Source organism: Sebastes umbrosus, chromosome 13, assembly GCF_015220745.1.
Source record: "Sebastes umbrosus isolate fSebUmb1 chromosome 13, fSebUmb1.pri, whole genome shotgun sequence".
Taxonomy (NCBI): domain Eukaryota; kingdom Metazoa; phylum Chordata; class Actinopteri; order Perciformes; family Sebastidae; genus Sebastes; species Sebastes umbrosus.
Genome location: NC_051281.1, coordinates 28,798,652 through 28,811,676, shown reverse-complemented (window position 1 = coordinate 28,811,676; position 13,025 = coordinate 28,798,652). Strand labels below are relative to the sequence as shown.

Sequence of the window (13,025 nt, the reverse complement as noted above, 5' to 3'; positions counted from 1 at the left end):
TAGCCACTAGGGGATCAACGAATGGTAACTGCAGAGTGGCACAGCGCAAAACTACCTTCGGTCAGTCGTCTTTTCCAGTAAAAGGAACACATTTCTGGAACGCCCTACCAACGCAAATAAAAATATAACCTGACCTGAAAACATTGAATGAAAAGGTGAAACACTGGCTGATTATTGATTGGGAACATACATATGTAAATTGACTGTAATGTACGATGTTGTATTATGTGATTTTATGTAAGATGTGCTATTCTGTATTTTTTAAATTGATTTTCTTTTTCTTAAAAGCCTAACCAGGGACAAGGTCTTCAAATTAGCTATAGCTAGAAGTCCTACAGTATATACGTTGCATCGGTTGTACTTTAATTAAGTGTAACAATGCCTGAATGTATCGTCCCTGTCAAATAAACAAATAAAATAAAATAAAACTCATCAGACTGCTGATATTCTAATATTTAACTAAAGTGAAGCTGTCTTTTTTCTGTGCTATGAAGAAACATGTTTCCCACCAGTGGAAATGTTGCTGAATCATACTAAAGGAAGTGCTGGGCGCTACAGTGTTCTGGAAAAGAAACTGTTGGGTGAGCTAACCAACGACCTCACGTCCCTTCCAGATTTCACATCTTATTCATTGGCCGCACATGCACAAGTCCTGGGTGAGGGGAAACCCCCCTCTATATCTCGCTGTCACTCTGGTTGACATAAGCTAGTAATTAATGGAACATGAAACCGCATGTTATTCGATGTGTTGAAATCCCCCCTCGCGTGAGACACCGCAAATAATAAAAGGTTAAACTGTAGCCGACGCCCACACCCAGGACGGTTCTTACATCCCAGTACGCTGAATAAAATAAAGTCCATGACTGCTATGAATTGAAGGTTTCAAAAGCTACCAACTGATTAATATATATGAACCCATATGAACGCCCCCCCCCCCTCTCGTGGTATTCACAACCTTGTAAGTGGAAAGTTCACGAGTTGTGATGCGTTTGTTGATGTTGTCAGAAATGACGGAGGCCAGGGAAGTACATTTTTCGGGGCATAACAAATTAATACATTGTAATTTTAGTCGTATATTGTTTTCTTCATAGTTTTATAATAGGTCTGAGTTGTGATTGGCAAATCTGATTTTGGTGAGGAAAAACTGTCATGGCCATTTTCAAAGGGGTCCCTTGACCTCTGACCTCCAGATATGTGAATGAAAATGGGTTCTATGGGTACCCACGAGTCTCCCCTTTACAGATGTGCCCACTTTATGATAATCCCATGCAGTTTGGGGCAACAACCATGCAGAAGTTTGCATACAGTACAAATGTGTTATTTTCACCTATTCAAAAATGGTGTACTTGAATATTTCTGCTTGGAATTACATTAATTGGGTATCACTGTAAAGCTAATTTTTTGAAACGTGACCTCACTGTATAACCTGACTTGTGGTGATCTCTAGGATAATCACAACCTCATGAAACTTTACAGCCACAAACTAGAGACCTAGAGCATTCAGAGGATGGATGGATCAAACTAGAGACCTAGAGCATTCAGAGGATGGATGGCTTTCCTTGGTAGATTGACAATAAGGGGGGTTTCTGAGCAGTTTCCACAACAGAAGTGCTCGACGAAGTGTCATCCTGTCTGTCAGACCCCTGGAGAGAGTACTATCCAGTCAGCTATAGAGTACATAAGGAAACTGCTATTACTGTGATTACACTACACTGACACTGTGGGCAATTTTTACAATTAGGATGTGTGATTAGGTTATAGCTATTTATCACACAATAGATCTGTCAACAAGAGCTTGCTCTACATTTGGAGGTCTTTTTTTTTATATTGCTACTAGCAGTCAGCCCATTTTTATTCTGTTTATCTTACCAAGAGAGCAAAAGAATCAATCCCCCAGTGAGACAGTCACAGCTACAGTGGCTCATGACAAGACACTGACCAAAAAAATTAAATGAGAATAAAATAGTATGAATAAACACTCAAATACTGAGTATTTCACTTCGTCATTTTGACCTGAACCCGACCCGCAAATCGCCGTGGCACAATAAATGTCAGGACTGAGGTCTGAGACGAGGACAGAGACGAGTGAAAATGACCGCGAACCTCTTGACAGCACATGAGGCGGTGGTGGCACGAAATGTGTTAGGAATACATGCTGCCTCCTCGGCTGGTGTGTTTGTGTTTGTGTGTGTGTGTGTGTGTGTGTGTGTGTGTTTTTGAGAGAGAGAGACAGAGAGAGGTGAAGAGAAGGTAGACACTTGCACACAATGATTCCAGAAGTTATTAATAACGCTACATTGTCACTTTTTGACCCGCCTGCCCGAACCTGCGATGTTTTCTAGTAAGCTCACCCGCACCCGCCCGACCTGCGCATCACTGCCACCTTCACCTTCAAGAAGTCGAACTAAGTAGATCAACCATCCTGTTGCAGAAGAAACAGCGAGGTCGCCTGCGGCTGTTCACAGATCAACCACAACCATGGCACTCTTCACTCGAGTACTGTGCAGCAGAATGTGTGTTTTGCTCAAGTATGTTTCCGTCTGCAGTTTTTCCTTTCCTGTTACTTTACTCAGAAAAAGTCAAACCACAATAAAAACAGCGTATTTATTGTATGGTAAAGGAATTAACCAATAATGGTAACACATGGCAAACTTGATCATCTTGAATCCACATTTGATTTTGGCGTTTAATGATGTCGGTTTTCGGTCACACTACAGATGATTCTACTACAAAGTGTCAAATAGTGAGATGACAGAGATCTAAAACCACAGAAGTTCTTAACTCGTAAGAATATGGAGACAGTACACCAATATTTTTCACTTGCATTTGGTGCAATTTTCATAGTAAAAACCACTGCAGAGACCTTATATCTTTTTTTTTTTTGTTCCCACAAAATGGGCCAAAGATCTGTCATGTTGGTTATTGAACATTAGAATAGTAGCTATAGTGAATGGGAACTCCAGACGTGTTTTAAGACAAATACAAATATACGGTTCCAAATAAGAATTTGTGTTTGATACAGTTTTTCTACAAAAAAAGTTAAATGATCTTGTTAAAAATTCTCTAAATTATATCTACTCCATCCCTTTGAAAAATCCACAATCTATGAATACGCACAGATTTCTCATTTCCAAAGTTTAACTGCTGGACACAAGTCATCTCCTACTTCATTATAAAGCCATGTCTCATGTACAGTTGTGCCGGAGGCTTGAAACTTCCACATCGCACTTGTGTAACGGTTGGCTTCCAAAACCAGTTCTTCCAGAGTCACTACAAAAGTCACAACAAAACAGAACTCAATGTGGGACATTAAGCTAAGGCATGTTACGCTACCCTGAGGGCAATGAAGCCTCTACCCACTATATGGTTAACTCCTTCACTGGACTGTGTGCATGCACTGACTGACATTTCCCTCACTGTCCTGCTAGTTTTGCACCTGTTAGGGACGGGGTGGGATAACACATACCTTTATCATTCTTACTGCTACATGATTTTTGGGGATCTCATCTAATTTCAACGCGTAGCCTCATCCAACCTCAGCCCAAGCAGAGGTCTACTTAGACAGAGTGAGTGCCAACACCTGTGTGGTTGTGCAGGACCATTAAACTCCAAGTTAAGGAAACATAACGAATGATACACCGTTTGTCTCCTGCACTTACAGAAATCCACAGTTGACTCTAAATTAATTATCTGTTACTTATTGACCCAACTTTTTAACTTTCTGACCTCAAATCCGTGCCCGTTTTGGATGTAACGATTAACCAATACGTGTTGGAAAATTAATACAAGAGTCTTAGATACGGCTACATCGATACAAAACGCTAAATCTGACTCTAATTATGAAGGGAATTGGTCAAAAAGCGATACTCTTTTTACGTGTTATGTGTGTGTCTGACGTGGATGTGGTAAGAACGGAAAGAGAGAGAGCGAGGTGTCTGTGTGTAACGTTACGAGGAGAGAGACAGGCAGCGAGAGTCAGGTGATTGTTTTGTAGGCGGGAGGCTAAGCTACGTTCAACAGCAGGACACAAGGGTTTTGGCTACCTTCTTAGGCTTGTTGGATAAGGGATGAACGTCAAGTGCTAATATATATATATATAGCCAAAACTCTTGTGTGCTGCTGTTGAACGTAGCTTTGCCTCCCGCCTACAAAACGATCATATATATATATATATATATATATGTATGACATTTTTTGGAGGGCTGGGGTGTGGCACAATGAACAATCCATTAGATTTTGGTGGCGATCCGGATCATGGTCCGGATTCAGGAATTTTAAGGATTCTGATCAGCCAGAACATTAAGACCTCTGGATATAACTCATGCGCAGTGTGACTGATGACGCGTTGATGGCGCATGACCTCGCCTCTTTCCTTCAGAGAGAATGACGGAGAGAAAGCGGGGGGTGGGGACAACTGTAGATTCAGCATTTTTTCACATTAAACTGGGTGAAATTACAGTTGCACACTTGGTAATTGTTGGAAAGACTAACGACGACGGTTTAGGTGAGTTTTGTTTTGTTTCTGTCCAGTTTGAATGAAGTGTTTTACGATGCTCCGCTGCGTACAGCTGATCTCAACATCAATAAAAATACATGTGGATGATGGCGCAAACTGAACGGAGAGGGGGGGCAAACGTACTTGGCCACCTTGGCGGAGGTCTGCGCTCTCCGAGTGCCATTCTAGTTTGTCTATAACTTTATTCGTCCCTATTTTGACGCTTTTAGTCGTATGTTTCTTGTGTAAATTGTCTTAACACTGTATTTTGATTGTTTTGCCCTTGTTGTGAAGCACCTTTTGCTGTATTTTAAAGTGCGCTATATAAATTAGATTCATTATTATTATGTATTGAATCATTAAGTACCAAACTGTATGGTTTTCGTATGGCAGACCATGTATCGAGCTGTGTATTGAATCGTCTTGAGAGGGAAACATACACACCCCGAATGCACGTTGATGCAAAATAGTGTAAAACAAAAATGGTTCTCAGATAACAACTCCTAATAACTTCAGTAATCCCATGACATTTAAGCTTACATAACATTTCGTTTGAAGCGCCGCTATGCCGACATACAGCTGAGGGACAGAGGTGTCAGTAAGTTCCATCTTTCCAATATTTGAGCATTATTATTACTATAACTACTGCTGTCCTCAACAATAGTCTTTGATTTAGCAATCATTTGGTTTACCTGAAAAATATGTCAAACTGTTTCTCCAGTATCCTTCATACTGTAACTTAATGACGAATGCAGTGACCCAAAAGGACTTCTTTAAATCTTCTGCTTATTGAAGGCCTGAGCATGTTTGTGAATATTATTGCTATGCTAGAAATATGGCAAATCATTTTCCAAAAAAAGACAATTTAAATACATACTCAAATTCATTTACTAATCAACGTAGAGGAGGGCAGCGCGGGTACCTCCCACGAACTGCTGCACCACCTGCTAGTGCTTTCAACACTACAATTAATGGTATTACTTACCAGGACTGATGGCAGCGGACTCCTCGTCAGACTGGTGAAACCAGTATAGACCAGCAGGACCCCGACCACCACACCAGATATCACCAACAAACACATGACGGCTGAGATCCACGGTTCTGCAGAGAGGAGAGGAGGGGGTGCATGGGACACATCAGGGGGGTGGACAGTAGCGTTCTGGTGTTTTGTTTTAAAGTTACTCGCTACTCAAGTCATTTTTTTAAGTACTTTTGTACTCTTACTTGAGTAGTTATTTTGACTACTTTTACTTCTACTTGAGTACTTTTTATTGGAAAAGTAATTGTACTTTTACTAGAGTTTGGTTTTTGGCCACTCTGCCCACCTCTGGGTCAGTTTCAGATAGTCTGACATGCAGCGGAGTATACTGGCCCTGTAGCCCCACCCAATTTCTACCTGACTAAAATGCCTAATCAGCCAGAGTCAGTGAAAACACCTGTGTGGGTGTCAAGGCCTTTAAAATGATGAGGTTCTTGTAAAAACACAACTCATAAACACAGTGACCTGTTGTACCTGCAGTATAGAGGCCGGGAGGGACGGCACATACAGGTCGGCTGTAGTTGGACTCCCTCTGCGCCAAGCTGTCTGAGAAGCGGACTGAGACACAGTACTGTCTGCCAGAGACCAGATCCTTAAAAATCTCTCTTCTGAGAGACGTGGTGTCCTTAAAAAACTGCACACAGAGAGACCACAGACAGACGTTAGATTGGTACAAGACTCGGAGAAAAACAATTGTTATGTTTAACCACAGAAAGCTATCTTTGAGACTGCTGCGGTGTAAGTAGGGTGCTGCTTTCATTAAATACATCATTTTACACCAGTTCTATACCAGTTAACCTTAAATGCATTAACAGATCTTTTCATGTCACACTTGCATTGATTACAAAGGCATTTCATTTGACAATGAGTGAACACCAGGCTAAAGGAAAGCATCCAGTTTTCATACCTAATAAGTGAAATGTAAAAGTACGCTACCTGATTTCATTCGATTTTGTTATAGGATATACCAAAATACCAAAATGTACAGTTCCGTTTCAAATCATCCAATTTAGAAGATCTGGGGACACTTTACTTAGACTGGTGGTTGTTTTTATGAGATCAGCCTTATATTAAAAGTCATGTGTTACTCAAACTGGACCTCCTGTATGGCATCTTCTCACCTGTACCTGTACCCACATTAACACAGCAGTGCTGTCTTGAATGCCCGCTTAAACTCGTACACCGTATGTGAGTCCTTGTAAAGTACCTGGGCTTTGTCTGCATTGTCGCTCTTGATCTTGAGAGTGTAATGCAGAGAATCGTAGATCTCTCTAAGGTGCTCCATGGGAGGCTCCATGTCCACACACAAATCCACACCACAGAGTGCCACAGTCAGCAGCGGCAGGTCCAGGTCAGCTGGAGGACACAGAGACGGGGGGAAAAGACTTTTTACTTTAGTTATATGAACTCAAATTTCCATAACATGATGGCTAGTTCATTGAAGATGAGGATGGATAACCTCTATAACCATTTTCCAATAAGATATACAGCATTTTACTGAAGTGCAACTTCGCTGCTCATGAATGCAGGCACCATAAACGTTAAAACAGGTTGATGCACAAAATCCTGGTTCAATAGAAGTCTCTCAGAACTTGAAGTGAAACACTTCAACAGAGAACCAGTGAGTATACAAGTTCAGAGACTGAAGCGGGATTTGCATAAATGTTGAGGAAATGTACGTACACCAAAAAAGATTCTCATTTATAAAACCATGCGTACGTCTGCCAGTGCACAATGTCTTTTTATAAATCCCAAATCAACTCGGAAAAATGTGCGCACGTGGATCAGTCTCATATCCCGTCCTCGGCACGCCCACATTCAACCATAAATGGTCAATACAAAGCATGTCTGCATAGAAGTGAGCCTGCTGATCAACGGATCTTTACGGTGAATCACGGCGACTACCGAGAGGAAGACCAAGAAAAGGGAGTTTTTCTGCCACAGAAATCGAGGTGTTTGTGGTTGAGGAGGTCCCTGAACACTCGTCATTCATGTAGTCCTCGCATTGCATCGCAGCAGCATTACTAGTGTCACCGCAATACTGATATGTGTACAGCAATCAGACTGATTGCTTCCAACTTGCCAAAATGATCATGACAAGTAATCTCCCCCCACCCTGGACTATCATATGAAAATGGAAGTTTGAGAGGTGAACACAATTTATTTATTCATTTAAGTTTTGTTATGGGGAGCAGTACGATTTGGACTGATAATGACGATCGGAGTAACGATTGTGTGAGAGCTGTCGCTGGCTTTATTTCCACGCTTTTGCTAATTTACGCAATCCATATGTGCAGGTGGTGAAGATGTGCCGGGTGGAGGTGACTGGGAGAAGCAGAGTAGTGTGTGTGTGGCGTCTCCATACTCTATGCTATTTGATTTTTATCTTGTATTTCTACAACCGATGATGATGATGATGATGATAACCAGCTACGGTGCGCTCTACAGCTGACCACGAGTGTCGGTAGTCCGACCCTCTCCTCGGCTCATATCTAAAATTGAAAAGGTGCTTGTGGAATAGTTATGGCTCGTTTGCACGATCACAAATGATTAAATGGTTTGAATGATTATGATAATGTGTGTGAAGTGAAAATAAATGTTTAAGAGGCATCATTAAATGTACAACGTATGTATAACGATCCATCTCACATTTAATTTCTACAATCTGACACCACCTGCGTCGCCAGTTTCCCCCGTCTCTATAATGTGCACGTATGCATGGGTCCAAGTTTCCCTAAATGTGCCGTTATTCTCACGTCAAGTTTGTTTTCATAGATCACAACTTTTGCGCGGGAAGTGGTCGAACGCACATTCCAGGCCCCGTTTTGTGCGTACGCAACGGGTATAAATCAGACCCCTGAGCTGTAGTGTGTAAGTATTATCTTAAAGTGTAACTTTGGTATTTTTGAATAACAGTAGAAAGCGGAAAGGTAAGGAAAAGATTTAATTTCTCTGTAGGGTCCTTTCCATAATGTTGTCAGACACTTCTAATAACAATCTGAGCCTGTCAGTGGCAACAACAAGCACTTTTATAGTGGACATAAACTGACGGTGCCAGGTTGCCCCGAACTATTACATTACAGTCTGTTTAGCGGCTGCCGGCTACAGCGTTCTCCCTCAGTACTGGACCAATTTCAAAAAGTGTTGTCCCCGTTAGTCACTTGGACACAAAACATGAGAAAATAGGGTCCAGGTTTGAAAAAATACTGAAGTTACCCTTTAATGGCCATTATTTACTACGTCTCTACAGACTTCCATTCTCAGTATCAGCAAAGATACATTTTTGAAACGAGCAGTACTTATTTGCTGGTTTTATGTTTTCAGCCTAACCCGCCCCAAAACTCTGCTGTCAAAGTATTCATTGCAAACACAAAAACATCAGACCACTTTGTGACTGGAGATATAACATGTGTGGTACCGCAATAAGACCATAGAGGATACAACAGGCACTATGATTGCCAGTTAAACCATGTGTGCTAAAGATTTGAATATGGTGGTTTAATCATCTGCCCTGTCATCATTCAGAGAGAACAGGGGAGGATGAAGACCTGTCAGAAGTTCTGAGTATAACAACGGGGAGAAGTTTGAAATGAATACCTCGTAGTAGTAGAGGAACATATTAAAGGACAGTGATGATTCACAGAACTCTAGAAGGCACTGGATCAGGAAAGCTACAACCAAGGACACAATGAAGAGACACAAAAAGAAAACCCAAATGGAAAAGAACTGAAGAAGCTATTGTCTGCAACAATGGAAAAGAAGAAGGAGATCAAATGGAGAGAAAATGATGGCAGGAAGTGAAGAAGAGGCCCTCAGGTTAAGGCATCTCTGGATCTCCATTATCTGTCCCTTTTATTCAACATCTAGTTTCGATAAAGACTTACTGTCTCTGATGGGTCTAAATCCTTCGCGGAAGACTGGTTGTGACTCCTCTGCTTCCAGCAGTGCTGTGATCTGGGTGAAGTAGACCTCTCTCGGGTTGGAGAAGGCCTCTGTCAGGTTGCAGACCAGCGGGTGCTGGACATGCTCACAGCCATCCACTGGCACCCTGGAAGTTCCCCTTCAGGACCGGAGAGGAGGAAAAGAAGCAGATTCATTGTCAACACTTTCAGTTTCACCGTGAAGGCCTACCACTGCCTTCCCATGAAAATGCATTTATTATGAAGCACATGCGGTAACTGGTGATGAATCAACTGCAGCTTTACATTTACACGTTGTTAATAGAGTACAGAGCAGAAAACTCTATTTCATGTGAATCTGTGACATTTAGCTGATATCGGATCCACCTAATATTGTTTGCGTGACATGATGGTTGGTGCATTAAACATTTGTTCCAACCTGCTTGGAGCACTAGATGGATAGAAAGACTTAATACGTCAACTTAGTGCATTCAGTCTGTGACTGACAACTTTGCCTAAACATGTTTGGGTGTGTGTCTTTGTCCAAACTCTGTCGAGCTAAACACCTGTAATCCTTTTTCTGCTGTAACCTAAATGTAAAGTGCCCGCATGAAAAAGGCTGCAACTGACTGGTTCTACAGAGAATACTGCTCAGGGCTCAACACTAACTCTAAAAAGTGGTTGCAAGGCTGGCAACCAGGCAACCCTCACTGTCGAGCCCTGACTGTTAGTAGGAATACACAGATACCGGATCGGATATCGGGCCGATGCTGACTCAAACAGCTGGATCGGGTGCCGGCGACAATGGTGCAGATCTATTCAATTCAAGTCTATGTTTATACAACATATACAAAAAGCCGTATCGGTGCATCCCTAACTGTTAGCATACACACAATATAGTGTAAGTACAAACACAAACACAGATGAAACCCACGTTTCTGTATGAACAGTGACACGGTAGTAGACTCCTGGGGGTGTCCTTGGTCCAGGCTCCCATTTCAGCACATGACTGAAATGGCGTGAGTTCAGGGAATCGTTGACAGGCTGGGGGACTTCACTCATAACTGGAATACAAACAAACAGGACATTAAATGGATACATACATATAGTAGATGTTTATATGCACACTAATATTACACTATTATTCAGAATATGACAACATTCCAAATTTGATACGGGTCATGTGGTGCCTTCAAAAAGTGGAGTTCAACGTGTTCACGAGAAGAGTCCATATGAAAAGCCCCCCTCCTCTTGTGGTATAACGGTAAAGTTTCTGAAAGCTCCGAGTTGTGACGTGTTTGTTGACGTCAGAAATGGCGGAGGCCATGGAAGTTTATTTTTCGGTGCATAACAAGTGAATATATTGTCGTTTTAGTCGTATATTGTAATTCTTCGTAATTTTATAATATGTCTGAGGAAAATGTTGATATTCCCAACGGCCTCATCTTTCTCCTCTGTCATTATGCCTTTGCATTCACTGCATTATGTTACCCGCTTGCTAGAAAGCCAACACTAGGATCAGCATTGATTCATGGAGAGACCTTCGTCTGGTCAGCTAAAATTACTGCAAAGCAGGTAAAATATAGAGTGACATTGTGGTTTTAGCTGACGTGTGTCGCCCCACTGTGTTAAACGATGCTCGTTCATGTCTATTTAGAGCGAGCAAGTGCGAACCCGACGCTGACTTTCGTTGTCTTAACGGCCACAGGTGTCGCTGTAAACAAGCATTCTTGATCAGTCCCTTTAAGCGACTTGTAGTTATAAAGGTTCAATCCGCCCAAATACTACTTTTTGTCTAAAGACTTATAGTTGTAAAGGTTTGTTCAGCCAAAATACCACTTTCTGTCCAAGCACTTATACTTCTAATAGCTTATTCCAGACAAATACTACTTTCTAACGATTTACAACTAGTAAAAGTTCATTCCACCCAAAAAATACTTTCTGTCTAACGATTTAATTAATTTCACCTTTGACAGTATTACATTTTAGCTTCCTGCTTTTCTGGCAATGTATATTTCAGCTCTTAGCTTTTTTTGGATCATGCAGTTCAGCTTTCAACTCTGCCTGTTTCACAATTCAGTTTTTCAGAAGTAGTCCCTTTAAGATTCTGTATATTCAGCAATGCTTTGCAATTCATTTCAGCTGTCAGCATTCTCAGCAGGAAATGCATCTTCTAGATTATATTGGACCTCATGTCACACATGCATGAGCTTTAAACAACACAATGTGATTTGTGTGTGTGTGTGTTCAGAGGGGATGCCTTCAAGTTCAACACCTTTATGGCAATAGGTTCTGCAGCAGTAGCAGCAATAAAAACAATAACACAGGGCAAGTCACACAAGATAAATAAAAGAACCACACATCCAGGTGTAAGGGTGTTTCAGGGTGATCATCACTAGACTGTGTGTAACTCACCTAGCAGGACGTGAGGCAGCCATGCGAGCATCAGGATGAGAGCAGTCATGACAGCCAAAGCATCTCTGCTCCACTTCCATCAGCCCCTCAAGCAGTTAGTCACCACCACACCTCTCTGGACTCTGCTGCTGCTGCTTTCGCTTTCCATACTACACTACGTGTCATAAACAATCTGCAATTAATACCAAGACCTTTATAGTCACGTGTCATCATGTCCGGTGGTAATATAGTTATTATAACTCGCTTTGGATAAAAGCGAAATAAATGTAATATGATGAGTATAACTGAGTTATTTTCTGACACTATGTCTGACAGTTATTCTTACTGTAAATAAGTCACGATTTGTGCTTTTAACCTTATAATCTTCTATTTCAACATTAGGTAAAGTTACTGCAATAACACCATTAACTCTCGTCAGAACAGTGTGATGATAAATACTTTCACTTTCTCCGTGCAGCTAGTGAGCCTCAAACACTTTAACGGTGCTTTCATTAGAAAACATTTTGTAAATCCCCCCTCTGAAGACAGATAACGTTATCTGACGTTACTCTGCCCAGAAAAACACAAATTGGTAATTTCCTCGGTACTCCCACTCACCGGAAACCCCTCTCTCTATGTGTCTAGCGAGCTAACGGATTAGCATGTGAGCTAACTAGCAAGCCAAAGCTTTTAGAATAAAAGCTACAAACTGTTTCTTATCATTCAGTGGTCTGTTACATTCACAGCTACCTGTCCAGAGAAGCGGGTCCATGTTTCTCCACCAACTCCAGCTATGGCAGACGAGGCAATCACGGACTGTCCCCTGTGGACCAGCTGTCTGTGGACACTGTGGACACACGTTACAGACAACAGTGCTCTGGTGCGTTTAAGGAACTCCTGTTAATTTGTACGATGGATGTTTACACACATGATTTGTATTCGCAATTTGACGGTGCGATGTGGCTTTTGCACCAAATATTTGGAACAAGCTCCCAGAAACCTGCAGGATCCAACTCTGAGTTCTTTTAAATCAAAGCTTCAAACTTTCCTGTTTGCTGCTGCCTTTTATTAAATCAGATAATGATCTTATACTGCACTACAGCTTTTACCCTTGTGTGTTATACTCTATTGTAGCTTCTATCCTATAGCTTTTATTTTTATTTTCTAATCTTTAATGTCTTTATGTTTTTAAAACTGT

At 41.5% G+C, this 13,025-nt stretch overlaps 1 protein-coding gene across 1 annotated transcript in view; it reads right to left on the bottom strand.

The window, feature by feature from the left end:
• Window positions 1–12,823, bottom strand: part of crfb2 (cytokine receptor family member b2) — a 35,271-nt gene extending 22,448 nt beyond the window's left edge. Inside the window, exons 1-7 of the mRNA XM_037790162.1 lie at window positions 12,578–12,823; window positions 11,849–12,002; window positions 10,368–10,497; window positions 9,419–9,594; window positions 6,742–6,890; window positions 6,009–6,168; window positions 5,481–5,596 (exon numbers count right to left, since the gene is read on the bottom strand). Of these exons, the coding sequence (XP_037646090.1) occupies window positions 5,481–5,596; window positions 6,009–6,168; window positions 6,742–6,890; window positions 9,419–9,594; window positions 10,368–10,497; window positions 11,849–11,897 (780 nt within the window). The 5' untranslated portion in view covers window positions 11,898–12,002; window positions 12,578–12,823. The remainder of the gene's footprint in view (window positions 1–5,480; window positions 5,597–6,008; window positions 6,169–6,741; window positions 6,891–9,418; window positions 9,595–10,367; window positions 10,498–11,848; window positions 12,003–12,577) is intronic.
• Window positions 12,824–13,025: the final 202 nt, after the last annotated feature.